The following is a 16,098-nucleotide window of genomic DNA, read 5'->3' as shown; positions in this document are numbered from 1 at the left end:
CCGCTGGTTGTTATTTATTATTGTTGTTGTTGTTCATTCTGCTGTCATCTATTTTTCAGACCTTTCTGCATCTAAGATGGTGAAGAAAGGAGTGAGGAAGAGAGCAAAATAACTACTGGGAAGTCTCAAACCAGGTTGGGGAGTGTGTGTGTATGTGGGGCGGGGGGGGTGGGGATGGGGGGGTGGGAGGGGGGGAGGGTGGAGAGGGGAAGAGAAAAAGGAAAGAGGATTAACCACAGCAACCCCCCCAAAACACCAACAGCTCTTTTTTCTGAGGGAGGACTCGAAGGATTAAAAGGCAGCAACTTCTGAGGCGATCTGTCCCCTGAGTTATGGATGTTGGTGCACTTACTTCAGGCCAGATCAGAGCTCAGAGGGATCTAACCAGAAGCAGCAACCACCGGCTCTCCACTTGCCTTTTACCAGGTTTTACCCATCCAGTATGTTTCTTTTGATAAGACATTTTCCAACGCCCAGAGTTTCAGTACAATGTGCAAATGGATACTGACAAATGGTGCCTCAGCCTTTTCCCACCTGCCTTGTTGCTGCTTGCTGCTGCTCTTCTTGGTGTCTTCTGTGCCTGTCACCTGCCATGACCTCGGCCAGGACATGCTGTCCCCGGAGGCCACCAACTCTTCTTCTTCATCATCCTCCTCCTTCCCCTCGTCCTTCTCCTCTCCTTCCAGTGCGGGGAGACACGTGCGGAGCTACAATCACCTCCAAGGAGACGTGCGCAAGAGGAAGCTCTACTCTTACAACAAATACTTTCTCAAGATCGAGAAGAACGGCAAGGTCAGCGGCACCAAGAAGGAGAACTGCCCGTTCAGTAAGTACGGCTCCAACGCCGCGCCTTCACCGCGGCAGCCCCGGCCCGGGAGGGAGCGGGGCAGGGGGCGCCGGGGGCTGTTCGGGGTGGGCTCCTCCGGGAGCTCCCGCAGGCACGGGCGCGAGGAGACCTTCCCGGCCGCGTTTGTTTTGCAAATGGCTTCGCCGAGCACAGTTTGTTTCTCTGCATGGCAGTAGAGCAAATTAGAAAGATTTGTGAGGATGTGGCGCGGAGCGTGTGTTGGGGGGAGCATTGTCTCCCGAATATGAAAATCATTATCCCCCTGTCATTAAACTGCCTTGACGAGAACGCTCTATTAAAACAATGCATCGATTTCCCCCCACGCACGCACTCCTCCCCGCGCCGCACCGGGGCCGTCCGCCCCGCTCTCCCCCCGGGGCTCCTCGGGCGGCAGCGCCGGAGCCGGAGCGCTGCATGGCGAGCGGCTGCGGCGGGACCGCGCGGACCTCACACGCATCTCATTGTCAGTCTCTGCTCGGAGAGAAACGGTTTCAAAGTAAAAGTCGTACGGCTGTTCCCATGGCTGTGCTTTCGAGATTTTCTGCAGGACTAATTAGGCTTCTAGTAATAGCGTGCTTCTGGTAATGTATTTCTGGCTGTCAGTGTTGGAAATGTAACTTTACTCGGTTTTCTTGCCTGTGCAGTCTCAAACTGAAGCAACTGTAGTAAATCACAGTATATTGCATTGTAACTCTTTCAGTGACTGCATCCCGCTACGGGAGCGTGCTGAAGAAGTCAGATCTGTTAAGCAAGAGTTGGGCTCCAGTGCTGGAGCACCACTCCTTGGTTCTGGGGTTATTCTTCATAAATCCAGAGAAACCTGGGGATAAAGCTTCTGTTAAACAACTTGAGGTGGCTGGCTAGCTAATGTGTCAAGTACAGAGTACTTCAGCAGGCTGCCCTTCTGTATGACAGACATCACGGTTAATTCAGCTGTATTTCTTCTAAATACCCGTAATGTAGTCTTAGAAGGAAGGAGGAGAAGGCTGATGTATCATATGTCACTGCTTCATTTGCTCCACCTTGCAACTTTGTACTTTATCATGTGCTTAATGTTTGTAAAGGGTTTAGTTGTCAACACAGCTGTCTTACCACCTCCCTTCAGTATTTCATAGAAAGCTGAGTTCTTGGAAAACAGAACAGCTCCAAACACTTTGACAAGTTTGTTTAGAACAAGGTCCTAGCACTGTATTTCTTAGATCACTGTTTTTTTGTTGAGGACAGCATGATTCCCTGAATTTGGGATTCTGAGATCTTTGTGTGCATCTCTGCAAACATAAAGCCATGCTGCACAGAACACCTCTGCAGTACAGTTGGTGAGTAACCCAACCTGAAAACAGTGTGTGCAGAGAGGGAAATGCTCTTCTGAGTAGAGCTGTTCAGTGAGTGAAGCTGTACATATGCTTGAGTTTCTGTGAGATCCCACCAATAAGGGAGAGAATAAACCAAAATGCACATGCACATGGACTGAAAGTTGAAAGATGTACAAGCACAACTTTGTATAACTGTGGGATATGATTGGTTTTCCTAGTTTCCAATCAACGTATCAGAAAGAGAACTGACATTCTCGGAGATGTCATGGTTATTTTTTCACATCTGCAGAGTATCTACTGAAAGAGAGAAGAATGTATTTTGTATAAATGCTAACCAATCACTGTGTTATATGTGGTTGTATTCTGTCTTTCAGGCTTACATGCATTGAAGAAAGGGCTCCTATCATCCCTACAGTGTGCAGCTAGCTAACCCCACTTACACCACATTGCATATAAAGTACTTAAGCACGGAACAATTAGGCTTCTGCTAGCAGAAGACAGGTCAAACAGCTGTATCTTATTCTTTTAATGATTACAGTAATTTGCAGTGTGAAACTGTGTTTTCTGTAAAAGCACATGGGCTGAGACCCCCTATCTGCTGTATCTTAATTTCATGGATGTCTGTATAGCAAAGCATTGCAAGTGACTCAAAATCTCTTCCTACCAACACCTCCTGTAGCTGTGTAATCAGAATGCCACAGTGCCACCACAGTTCCCAGCCAGGCTGATTCCATGCAAATATGTGGTATTACTCAGGTAATCTAAAAATGTGTGATTACATGTGAATAAATTTCTGCCATGCATAAAGGGCTGGCCAGCCAGCTCCCTGAACTGGAGCCTACTTAGTGTCAAAGGCTATTTAATCCCTAATAGGAGCTCCTCCTTCAATACCATTCTTCCCTAGACTCATAATAGTGACTATTGGAACACAAGACTGTGTTTGGAATTTAATTTGAGGGCTGATTTTCTCATAGACTAATGTTTAGAATCCATTTGTGCTGACGTGAAGCCTTATCTGCAGTGCTTTAAGATCATGATATGTTGTGTAATTAGGCAACAGCTTTCATGGCTGCCTGCCAGTTAAGCACTGTCAAGTAAGAAGAACAGTTGGAGAAAGTCAGAATAAACACAGAATTTAGTCCTCAGCCTTTAAAATTGTTCAAGAAGCATTAGTTGCTCTGCTGTGTAAGTATTGCATGGAGTGCACTAAATAAAAGTTTACTTTGGCAGATACTTTCCAACTTGATTGCCTGGAACTCTTCCATCAGCCTTTCTCTACCTATAGGGCAGCAGGAACAGAGGTGGCTGCTGACAGCGTTGTCAGGAGGTTGGAGGAAGCTCCATTCAGCAGAGCTGGAGTGTGTTTGTCAGTAGATGCAAGCAGGACCCTTTGCAGATTTTGTTCTATTGATCCTTACAGACAAAGCTTTGTCTTTGAAATGCAACAGCTCAGTGCTGAAGTACTAATTCATCCCTCAGTGCCACAGCTGTGAAGTCCCTTTCCTGTTTGTGCTGGGGACATTTGCATGCACGAACCAGGGCAGCAGAACTGCTTTCTGGAGATTAAAGTATTTATGGGGAGAAAAGCAAATCCCAGAACTCCACAGTGAGTAGTCAAATTGCTTTTGCTGCAACCAGACATCTGGGATGACCAAGAGGATCTTTAGCCTTCTGTAAAAGTGGAGAGAATTGCACTTGTCCAGATTCAGACCTGTCCTGCACCTAAAAGGAGAGAGGAAGTATTTGGGTTTGAAGAACCACAGGCATTGGGGCTGCATGACATAAACCAGCACAGGAAAACTTCAACATATTTTTGAGTAATATGCTATTTTTAATTGATGTTTAAGGCAACTGTAAGCAGTGCTATGAAGCTCGCGACCTTCCCATTTACAGCACAGACCTTAGTTGAATACTAGTGACACAGTATGTGACGCTTAATTAGCTGCAGCTAACCTGCAGTCTGCAGTGGGAGTTGTGCTCGAGCAAGGACTGCCGGACAAAACCTTTAGGTAGGTGTGTGGTTGGGGAGTGGAGGCCGTGTAGCCGAATCTGCGTCTTAGTGGAAGGATTACCGGAGCGGTTCCTGCGGACCAAGCGGTGCTATGCAAAGCCTACGGTAGGTGGCGGCACAGCCACTGCCTCGTGTCACCTCTCCTGGAAGAGGTGGGAGAAGGGACTGGGTGCTCAGCGACTTGCGCTGATTTAGATCAAGCAAAGCCAGAAGGGCTCACACCACCTGACAGGTTGTTATTTGGCGCCCAGAGCTTCCAAAATGGATTAATCCAAACAGTGCAAAGACACTGCAAGTGCAGGGTAAGAGCGTTCCCAGGGAGAGCTAGCATGAAATAATTAGCTACTGCTCACAGGCTAATCTGTTCCAGGCTTTTTCCTTGAGTATGCAATTATCTTTTATGTATGGCTTTAGGATCTCCTGACATTCCTGTTAGTTTTTGCTTTTGCTTTAGTTACTGGGGGTTTGGGTCAGCAACATAGTGAAAAATGGCTAGAAATAGCAGAGCCTCATTCTGCAGCCCAAAAGATCATGGACAGCCGATCTAATTGCTAAACATACTGATCATCAGTGCTAGAGGTTTTAAGGATGCATGATGTGTAAAAGCACATAAGTACATAGTTATGCCAAATAATGGGTTACATACACACAGATAGCATTAAAAAAGTTCCGATTAAGCATACACAGCTTGATATTTAATTGGGAGGGTTTTTGTTGTTGTTGTTTTGTTTTGTTTGTTTTTTGTATACCTCAAACCTTTGTAGGTACAATAATCTTGGATATGCAGCTCAAAGTGGATTTGATTAGTCAGGAAAATATGCTACTTTCCTACCACAGTTGCTCAAGATAGCTGTTTAGGGTTATTGACTCCTCACAAAATGCTGCTTCCAAATTGATGGGAGAACTCTTCTCCATTTCTTTCTAAAGAAGGGTTAGTAGCCTTGTGTATTGTTGCTTTATTTAGAGACACTTTATTTTGCTAGAAATTAAAAATATTTTAAATAGGAAATAGTACCGTCTCACTGAAGTAATTTGAATCTTTTTTTTTTTTTTTTGCTTGTTTGTTTGTTTTGTCATTAAATGTGAAATTTATGTTTTTATGGAGATGATTTCTCAATTTAAGCCTTTTTTTTCTCTTCCCCCCTTCCCCTCCCTCCCCTCCAGAAATCAGTTAGACAATTTATAACTGGCAATGTACAACCTTAGGCACTTTCAATTTATGAATGTGGAAAGAATTGTACTATTTAATGTCTACATGACACTCTCCTGTTACCCTTGCTGCATTCCTGCCTTGTGGACCCTCCATGCTGATACCATAGCCCTATCATAAATCTGTTCAGAATACACAGGTGTAAGAAGACTTTTTTTGTCTTCATAAATCTAACCTGTAACCATGTGACAAAAATAAAAGAGTTAAAGGTAGTGTAAAGTTTGTTCTTAAAACCCCAGAATGGTGAGGGCAAGAGGCATGGCTCAGCAAGGTAGTGCTGCTGCTCTGGTGGGGGGATTCAAAGGTATGGCACAGTCAGAACTTCCCTTGAAGGCAGCTCAGTGAGCTCCCTTGAATGTGCTCACTCTTTTGAAACATCTTGGATGCATTCACTCATAGGATAAGATACTCTGTTTTGAAATAAAGCATTTTAAGATGACTTTCAGATGTTTTAGAGCTGTGTGTTTCAATAGAGGCCTTTTCCCTTCAAATGGGAGTTCAATCAGGTTCTGCAATAGCGGAGTTTTCATTTCATCCATAGAACCTTTCATTTTGGAAAAGAAGAAAAACCCTCTTATTAGCAAGTCTTGTTTGCCTGTGTCTGAAGTTAAGGGTAACAGGTACCTTCTCTCATGGATGTTGCCTCATATTTCCTCTGAGCGAGTTATATAATCACATAAGGAAAGTTCATAAGAAGAGAAAGAAACTTTTGTAATAAATATTGTACATTTATCTATAAATCTGAAATTTGGGATGATAGCAATAGTGTCAGCAAAGCAGAGAAACAATTTGGGTTTCAGCTTTGGGTTCATTCTAATGCTATTTTTTGTGGCTTGTTTTTGTTTTTCTCAGTTTTCAGAAGAGTTTTCTTCATCAAGCTATGAGGGTCTGTTCCTCACCAAAAAATTCAGTTTGCACATCTTGAATAGCTGCTGAATTTGCTTGCAGTTGCCGTAAAATATTGAACCTTGTCCTTGTATTCTGGGGTTTTTCATCTAGGAAATTCTGATGCTTTCAGCAACATTAACAGCTAACATCAGCTACATTACACTGTATAGAGTAGAAAGCGTTGCTTGCTTTGGACCCTAAAAAACAAATAATCAAATAAGAAATGGAGGATGCATTTAGTAGTGTGAGCATGTGCCTATATCTTGGTTGGTAAGCATAGTAGTACTGCTACTCTAAATGCAAGTACTTACAAACTGATTTTCCTTCTTCTGCTTCAACAACTTTTTTTTTTTTTCCTTCATGAAATATATCTCACACCCCTAATTGCTCATATACTTTGAATGCAAAAAAGTACTTTAATGATACTTGGAACCATTGGTCTCCTGAACTGAAAAGATTCTTTCCTAGCAGCATTAATTTCATTTGTTGCTAGAGCCAGGTTGTTGTAAAACATCTCTGTTGGTTACAACACAGTAAAAGGGAGACAGGAAACAGTGTTACATGAAGTTTTGAAAAGCCAGCCTGGGAAAGCATTCTGTTTTATGAAGAAAATGAAAAGCTTCAGGGAGAGGAGTGAGGAGGAAGCGGCTTACTTTTTAATCACTGGATGGATATTAAAACTGAATTCATTAGCTGAACGGATTATTAAAACTGATTGTGCTACTTTGTGAGTACAGTGCAACAAATGGAAGTTGCAAGGGAAAGAAAGGTTTGTGAGTGAGCCAGGTCACACACTAAATAATGGCTTTAAAGGCACTCTTTGCTTTTAAATTAGGTCACTTATGTTCTTTCTTTGAACATTCAGTTCTAATTGCAACAGTAAATCAAAGAATACACTCAAAGTAGATTCCCATGTAAGGTGGACAACTGGACAGTGCCTTTTTACTGCTACCAACACGTGCATCCAATTACTGGGTTGATATACTCACAGTGTCAGCTGTAAAGCATTCCCCTATTTTATAGTCAGCCTAAAGAATTATTAGCCTGTCCCCTTTCACATTTACCTCTAAATAATCTGTCAGTAGTGTATATCTTCTACAGCTAAAGAGGAATTTTCACACGCATTGAGTCTGACTTTCCAGAAAAAGGAAATGTTGAAATTACACCAAAAGGTTTAATCCTTTCTCCCCTCTCCCTCTGACTTCTGATGCTGTGCAAGAGAGGAAAAGGCTACATTATAAGTATGAACTTTATACAAAGATCAGGTCTTTCTTAAAATTTGATTTAGTCATTCAGCATAATGCCTATTCCTGCGGTAGTTGAATGTGTGATGGACAAAGTTGGTTGTTTTTCAGGGTTAGTGATTCACCCTACAGGGAGAGGAGGGGAGAAAACAGGATTGAAGAAGTCTGACTGCTCTTCCTCTTTCAATTACTGATACTAGAGATTCAACACATAGCATAGAAATCAAGGAAATGTATGTTTTCTTTAAGGTTTCCAATGCACGTCTCTGGAATCTACAGACTGCAGTATGTGAGAACTGGGGAGGGGATGCTTAAGAATTTTAGAAGCACTTAGGATGTTCTTTAAGTGCAGTTAAGGGATGGTGCTAAGTAGAGGCTGGATATGTACCAATGATACCACACTTACATCAGAATGCTTGAGCAACTCTGGAAACGATGACAAGAAAGAAATAAGGGCAGCATGTGTCAGAAGTGGAAGAGGGGAATATGGCTTCCCATTCTGGCAGCAATCGATTTACTGCCCCTGAATCACAGAATCATAGGGGTTGGAAGGGACTTCTAGAGATCAGCTAATTCAGCCCTCTCTAAGGCACATTCACTACAGTAGGTGAATTACCCATCTCAACTCTGCATCATCAGTTCACAGTTTGAATCTACAGAGCCACAGACTCATTAACTGCTGACTTTGCTTGTAAGCACGTGATCGGCACTGGGATATCAATTCTTCCAACCCCCACTTCTGTTCTATCTTCTCTGAGTCTGTTCTATAGATGCGGTTTGATACGTGCTCTTTCTCTTACTCAGATTATTCTCTTCCTGAGGATTAGTAACGTGCATTGCTCCTAATGTCAAAGTTGAAACTATTTACAAGTAGAATGATGGTCATCCTTGCCCTTGGAGGTAATAAAACCAGACACACACAAAAAAAAAAAAGTGTTAAAGAAGAAAAAAAAATGTTGTTTTGGTTTGTTTGATCATTTTCTTCAGCTTTTCACTATCCTTGTACTGTCTATCTCCTACTTGTATTATGAGAAAGATGCACGTGACAGGAATCAAAATGTCCCTAGATTTCTAAGTGGTTTAATCTTTTGGAGGTGGGATATAGTATTTTTTATGACTTAATGTTATCAGGTATGCCATCTTTTGTAAGTTTATCCTTAGGTTTTGAAGAAGTTACATAGCTACAATCTCACCAACTGTTGCTACAGTGGCCATAAGAGTGTATGCTCTAGAAGAGAATAGAGAATTGCAGTATTTAAAATGATGAGCTGTTGATAAGACTGTAGTCATAATGCTGTTTTTTTTTTCAGGCATTTTTACATTGTAGGAAATGCTGAGCTTCTTGACATTCACTGAAGCAGCCTTTGACAGCAACAAACTATCTTTCATTCACTTTGTATTTCCCAGACACTCAGTTTTCCTGTGGATTTCTGGGGGTATAAATTGAAAATGTTAACCATGGTAATCTGAAAGTACCCCTCTCATCCACAGAATTAATCCAATAACTTGTGGTAACTTTAACCATAGCTGACATCACTGTACCTTTTTCCCCTGCCTCAGGAGAAGTGGTGCAGTGCAGATGGCCCATGTCCTGACAACAGAACACCTCTCCTTTTCAAAACTCTACTGGTAGCATCTGGAATATGTAGATTAATAGAGTACTCACTGAGAACATGTAGCTGCAAAACTAACACTAACACGAAAAGAAACAGAATAATCTAGAGCAAACCATGTAAGCTGAGCATTCAGATACCTTGAAGTAAACTTGCAGCAAGTGGACAATGATGCTAAAAAGCTAACCTCCACCCATAAGAGATACATGTAGGGTTTTGCTGCTGGCATTACTAGGTATTTGATCAAGGGGCTGGGCACAACCATTTGTTAACTGGAGAAGAAATACTGCACAATCTGAGCATCATGGGATGCTCTGAGGTACAACCAGACATCCAAAATGTTGTAAGCTCTTTTATAAATTTACCTTCCAGAAACAGCCTGGAAAGAGATTAGTATGTACATAATGGAATAAAATGATCATGTCAGCTCTTCTATGCATAGATAAAGCTACTGGGGAAAGGCAAATGTTCAAGTATGGCGATTGTTATGAACATGTCACGTATATTTTATCAACAGGGCATCACCTCTACTTCCAAAGACTCTTAAGACGATACAAGCAATGACTCACATTGTAAGGCAATTCTTAGTTTAAACTGATTAATGGGCCAAAACACAATTAACTGAAGTTAGCAGTGATAGCTGCAAGACACCCTTCCTGAGAGCCAGTATTTGAATCAGTTAAAGCAGCTTTGCTGCTTCTATTGGATTTTGCTTTGTGGGCAGCCATAATCCTAGGTCAAGGAAGACTGGGTGAGATGCTGAGATTATGCAGATTGGCCATCTATTCACTCTGCCAATGGCAACGTTTCCCATGGCAAACATGCTGTGAGAAATACTGCAGGATAGGGGAAGGGAGACAATACCAATAAAAAATCTCTGCTTCAAGTCCTCTGCAGAGAAGTGGATCACTTGTCTCACATCTTCAAATGCTCAAGTAGCCCAAGGGTGGAATTAAAACCCAAATCTGTATATACAATGGCATATAGAGGTACATTTTAGTTCTTTCTTTTCCTATATGTCATGAGCCAGTCAAGAATGGTAACTGACAGTTGATTCAAAGCTGATGCTTATATTAAAGAGCTACAAGACTGAATCCACTGACATTACTGAAAACATTTTAGCATCACTGTATGGAAGACATATATAGATTACTACTAGTAAATGCAATGTGTGAAATAGATTATTATGGGGGTTTGAACGGGGACATGCATTTCATTTGGGTTGCATACCTTACAAAACAACTACTCTTTCAGGGTTGCAACTGAAGTTGTATAAGAACAGTTCCAGCACTAGCATTCTTTGAAGAAGCTATTATTTATACAAACATCAGAAAGGCTCTTAAAGACCATTACAGAATTTTTAATTAAATCAAAGCTGAAATGCAAGAGGGCCAGAAAAATGACCTGGGAATGTGTGGAACGAAAGGTTCATATCCTTCAACAGAAGAGGTGAAAACAGACTGGGAATAAAAGATGTAGGACTCTTCTGAGTTTTCATGCTCCTTCTGCTGATAGTTAAGCAACACAGAGAAGAAATGTGTATTATTATTTTTTTTTTAAGAGAAAAGTAAGAAGAGTGAATAATTTGAAACAATAATATCCTATGGGCAGTACATCTTGAGTATGTTAAGTGCCATAGAGCATTAGGTATTGTGAAATATCAGGTTCTATATAAGATTTTTGTTCATTGTAAATAAAATTCATACATATATTTGGCACTAAGCTCTCTCTGTCTCCTTTCTGCTGATAAAATCAGAATAGTAATGTTTCCTACATGGGCAAGGCTCTCATGATAAGAAATTATTTATGAAGCACACCAGTAACACTAATGTAAGTGCCAGAAAGAAAGTCCACTAGAAAGTTAATTGCTTTCTTCAGAAAAGTTTGGAAGTAGGGAATAGGAAGAGTAATATTGTTCACTTTATAGAAGATGAAACTAACTGATTTCTTAAATCCAGCAAACACGTTTCTCTTTTGATCAACAAAAACATAGTATTTCCCTGGAAAAGGAGCATTCTTGCAAGCATTGTCAATATTACTTGATCCATTTGTTGCATAGCAAAAAACCCAAAAGTTATTGGCAAAATAGCTCCTGACAAACAGGCATAAATTGGATCTGTCCTTCTGCCAAGCTGAGCTGAGACCTGGTTGTGCTGCATGAACATTAGAATCATAAAGGATGTCAGATTTGAGTTTACTTTAAAGGTCCAAAAACAAGGATATTTCAGCTCAAAGATCTATATCATTTCCATGATTAAACAGTTAAAGCAAGCAATTTTACTCTCTTCTCCTTAACTAGGCCTATCAATCAAAGAAACTTGAGAATAAAGTTTGCCTAATAATCTTAATATTTGGTCCAATCACACATTCTTAAGACTACCTCAGTTTCTCTGAAGTTGTTGATCTCCTGGAGTTAAGCTCTTTTTCTTCTTTTTTTTTTTTTTTTTTTTTTTTATGATGATGATGATTATTATTATTACTATTATTATTTCTTCTCTTACCATTTTTATTATTGATATCTTCCCTTTGGTGTCATAGGCATTATTCTTTCAGTTTAATTTATTACAGTTACTTTTACATGTCACAAGTTCTCTTTGAAATGACAGCCATCCAAGTTTAAGTCTTTTCAACTTTAGTGAAAACACATATAATGAGACTGACACTTGGCTCATGTGGTATTAATCTGGTCTCTTGGTCATTTCTTCTGTGTCTCCTGCTGCAGTCTGCTCTGAAAAAGACATATCTGCAGCTGGGGAGTACATAAGATTAACTTCCGCCTCTCTGTGGCTTCTTGCCTCAGACCACACACCAAATAATTCCTCAAAGCATTATCCAGATTTGCTCAAAATTCACCATGCTTGCTTTATTCCTTCAGTTCTGCCACACATGCAATTGTGGACTCTGCTTGCAGCTGATTCTGCTTATTAAACAGGAAACATTTTGCAAAGATGAGGATTTAGAGAAAAACACCATTGTAAAATATCTATAATAATTTTTCTGTGGAACTCTTTTGGTTTTGCTGAATTTATAAATGTACACAGTAGACCAAAAAGGTCAGCAAATGTAACCTTTTTGTTTTTCAACTGCGCTGAGTCCATAACAAACTCATCTAGCTTGCCAGCACAGGCTGAAATCTCGTAACTGCTGTGACCAAAATGAAATAAGTTTAAAAAATATATATATTAAAATTTTTTAATATATTTTATAAAATATAAAATATTTTTTATTTAAAAAAAATAAAAATTAAAAAAAAATAAATTGAATGGTAGTGCTTAGGTTGAAAAGGATATTTAGTGCTGTCTGAACTATTATATTGAGTAACAGTAAAAAGAATAGTTGTTACTGTGTTGATGGGATTTCTCTCTTATCCATGGATCTCAAACCTTAACCATGGTGTAAAATCCTTGAAAAGGGAGTCGCAGATGTAAAGGGCATGAGTACTTGTACTCACACCAATGTAGGCTCAGGAATTGTCTGTAAGGATAAGCAGAAAAAGCAGTACATGAAAACATCTCGCTACTTTCTGTTACCTTGTGGTTAGTATAATAAATTATAGCTGGGATTACCAGACACTTCTCATTAAGTACATGTGGGGATGGGAACATACTGTTGGTGTTTGAATAAACAGCAGTTGTGCGTATTCTAACATTCATATTGTTGACTTTTCAACTAAATATCTTTTAATAGGAGTTTTGGAATATTTTTGTTCTCAGTACATGAAATCTAACTGTTTTCAAAAATTTTCACTGTAAGACCACTAGCCACACCACACTTTCTCCTTAGTAGTCTGCCATAAATACATATAACCTCTTCGTTCACAGTTGTCTGTTATGTCCCAAGCTAAGTCTTTTCTGCTTGAAAACTTCTTGTTGCACACTCCCTGATATACTGATGTTGCAGAAATAGCTTTCATGATGATGCACGTAATGTGCTTCATAAAATTAAGTTTCCTTGGAATCTGTGAAGGCTCTAATAACCGATAAGCATACTTATTTGTATTTATATTTATATTTACTTTATATTTATGTATTTGTATTTTCAGATCTAATCCTTGTGTAGCCTTAAGAGCCTCCAAGGCCTTTCTCTACCAGGTTTATGATTTAAAACTTCTCATGATGTACAACATGCTGTAAATAAGTAGAAATTTGTATTATTGCATTATCTTATATTATATTATGAATGCATGGGATTAATCCCTCCAGGAGGACCGTAGCATATGCCTTACCCAGCAGAACACAACAAATGCTAGAGCTGTGTAGATATCTTATAGAAATCTCAAAGTTTAGTCCATTAAAGAACTTATTTTTTCCTCTAGTTCTAATACCTTGCTTATGAATTATAGTTAAGATGACCTTGTAGCAGAGTTTCTTGTTGGTTGGCCTCGGTTTGGGTTTTTTGTTGGTTTTTTGCTTGTTTGTTTGTTTGTTTTTTTGTTGTTGTTGATTTTTTCTTTTTTTTTTCCTTTTTCTTTTTTTTTTTTTTTTTTTTTTTTGGCATTCCTCTTCCAAGTGGTAGGTTTGTTTTCTGATTTTGAAGGAGAGCTTATAATCACAAGTCATATGTCACAAGCCACTAAAAGTGTCAAAATCTTACAGCCGGCCTTTGGTGGCTTGTTAATCTCTCTTCCCCCACCCACCCCTCCTTTTTTTTTTTAAAGGAAACAGACTAATTCACTTAAACATAATGAGAGCCATGCCTGCCATAGCCTACTTTTTAAACAGTGTCAGTTCTAGTAAGATCTGTCTTATTTCTTCACCTCCTTTTCTCGACTCCACCAATTAAACAGAAAGCTGAAAAATACAAGTTTTTATGGCAGCACTATTTCAAATGTCATAAGAGAAACGGAAGATTCCATGTTCATAACAGAAGAACACGCAAGTATCATGGTGCAGAAGTTTTTCTTTCCCCTGGAGCCCCTCCTTCCAAATTACCATCAGCAACAAGCAAATGACAAACCTCTATGCTAAACAGAGAGACCAGATGTATCTCTAACCTCTTGCCCCCATTTTTCTAATTGGCTTCCATTAGGGACCAAAAATGAAAATACCTCTAAACAAAAATAAGTGGTATGAAAAGGTAAACTTTTCAACTGCACTATAGCTCTCTACAGAATGACAGTATTACAAAGTCCTGTGTTAGCCCAGCAGGCTGTTTTACTTCAGTGATGCTTCCAAACTTTAAGTGGCAGCTCCAGGTGCTTTTTGTGTGGTTTTTTGTTGTTTTTTTTTTTTTAAGTAGTGGCAGAAATTTCCTTGAGTTGCAGCAAAAATTAAGGTAACAAGTAGTAAAATACTCACCTGTTAAAGAAAATCTATAAATACCGTGTTACAGAGTTTAGGTTTGCTGTTCAGTGTTAGACTTCTTCATCTCTAGAGGGATTAGCTAACCAAGCCTTCAAATACAGCTATATTATTCCCTCCTTTTCAGAGTATTTTAAATACCTGGATTTTTTCTTTTTTATCTTTAGTCAAGTTTATTCTACACAAAAAACATGGATTGATTTTTTTACTCTATTCCTTATTTTATGTTTACAATACAAAGGATGATGTTAATGTTCTTTATAGAAATGGGAATTTAATATAATGCTTAACTGATTTGTTCTTATAGTAGATGATGTCTGCAACATAGATGTATATGTACAAAAGAATGAATGGTGACTTTAACACTAATTAAAAATAAAGTAGAAAAGTTTACAGAAGTGATTGAAAATGGGCTATTAAAAATCTGTATATAGACAGAGACCTTAGAAGGTAACTTCTCTTGATAAGAATACCCTTTCAACCACTTGATATAAGGAAATCAAAATTTTTTGAAAGCAAATTGTCATTAATGAGCAAAGCTAGGTGCTACTGATAATACAAAAGCTATTCTTTGGAAGATACAAGTTTGAAAACTTAAATTGTTTTAATTATCTTTAATTGATTAAAGATAAGTATTTTAAGTACTGCTAATTTAATCACCACCAATTTCAGCTGAGGAGAGTCCATCCTTCCAAGGGTGCACTGCCTGAAAACAAGCAGATCTTGCATATGGATTCTAAATTTGTAATTTTAAGTACTTCCTACTCACATTCTTAAGCGTCAGTGGAGTAACTAGTGCTTAAGAAATGTAACTGAAGAAGCACACAGGAAAAAAGAAAACTACATACGGAAAGAGAGGAAAATTAGGTCTGATATTTTTTAAAATGAAGACAACTAATTGCTAAGACACTTAGACATCCAAGACTCTGGGAAGTAGAGGAGATGCCCTCCAGCAATCTGTGATAACTTCTCTCCTGAAGCTTACTAAATCTCATCGGCTATTGTAAGTAGTCCATAATTTCTCTTATGCAAAGCCAACCAGTCTAACTACTGGTTTAAATGCAAGATACTGTCTAAAGCCAAGTGTATACTGAAGTGTATGGAGAGGAGGTAAACTGTATCTGGGGATGATGGTGAACAGCTGGAGATAGAGGGCTTTTCTGACAGTGCAGGAAAGACCGTCTTCATTCCTGCTTAAATCACACACTGGAATTTCTAGACTTCTCAGCAGCTGTGACCAAAAGGTGAGGCAGTGAGATTTGACTCTGTTATGCTGTATCCAGGAAGAATTTTACAGTAGAAATTTTCAGTCCTTTGAAATATCTGGTGTTGCCTTTGACAGAGGTGGAACACAAAAGCAGATCTAGACTGTCTGGTATATAATGTTTTTTATTTTTTAGTCCTGACTCATAACAGAGGCTCTGGATTTTTTAGAAGGAAGAGTGAAGGGAGTGCTAACAACACTGTCATTTGTTGTAAAATCACCAGAATCACTTATATTTTCAATAGAGAGGACTAGAGTTTTGACCCTGTATATCTGAGTACACCAGTCCACAATCTCAGGTATGCATGCCTCATATTTCTTTCAAATTGGCAAGGTGAAATAGGCAATTTTTTTTTTCACACTGGGATTTCAATTTCTATAAAGAGAATCATTTCATCTCCTTGTAAA

General features: G+C 39.2%; 1 protein-coding gene across 4 annotated transcripts in view; it reads left to right on the top strand.

The window, feature by feature from the left end:
* Nucleotides 1-16,098, top strand: part of FGF10 (fibroblast growth factor 10) — a 61,475-nt gene that overhangs the window by 1,454 nt on the left and 43,923 nt on the right. For all 4 annotated transcript variants that reach the window (XM_015848689.3, XM_015848688.3, XM_015848690.3 and 1 more), the window contains exons 2-3: nt 60-134; nt 263-826. In XM_015848689.3, coding sequence (XP_015704175.1) covers nt 490-826 — 337 coding nt within the window. In that variant the 5' untranslated portion in view covers nt 60-134; nt 263-489. The remainder of the gene's footprint in view (nt 1-59; nt 135-262; nt 827-16,098) is intronic.

This window comes from Coturnix japonica, chromosome Z, assembly GCF_054131305.1.
Source record: "Coturnix japonica strain WE chromosome Z, WE-NBRP24, whole genome shotgun sequence".
Lineage (NCBI taxonomy): Eukaryota > Metazoa > Chordata > Aves > Galliformes > Phasianidae > Coturnix > Coturnix japonica.
The sequence above is the reverse complement of the archived record's forward strand: the minus strand, read 5'-3'. Positions and strand labels throughout refer to the sequence as shown.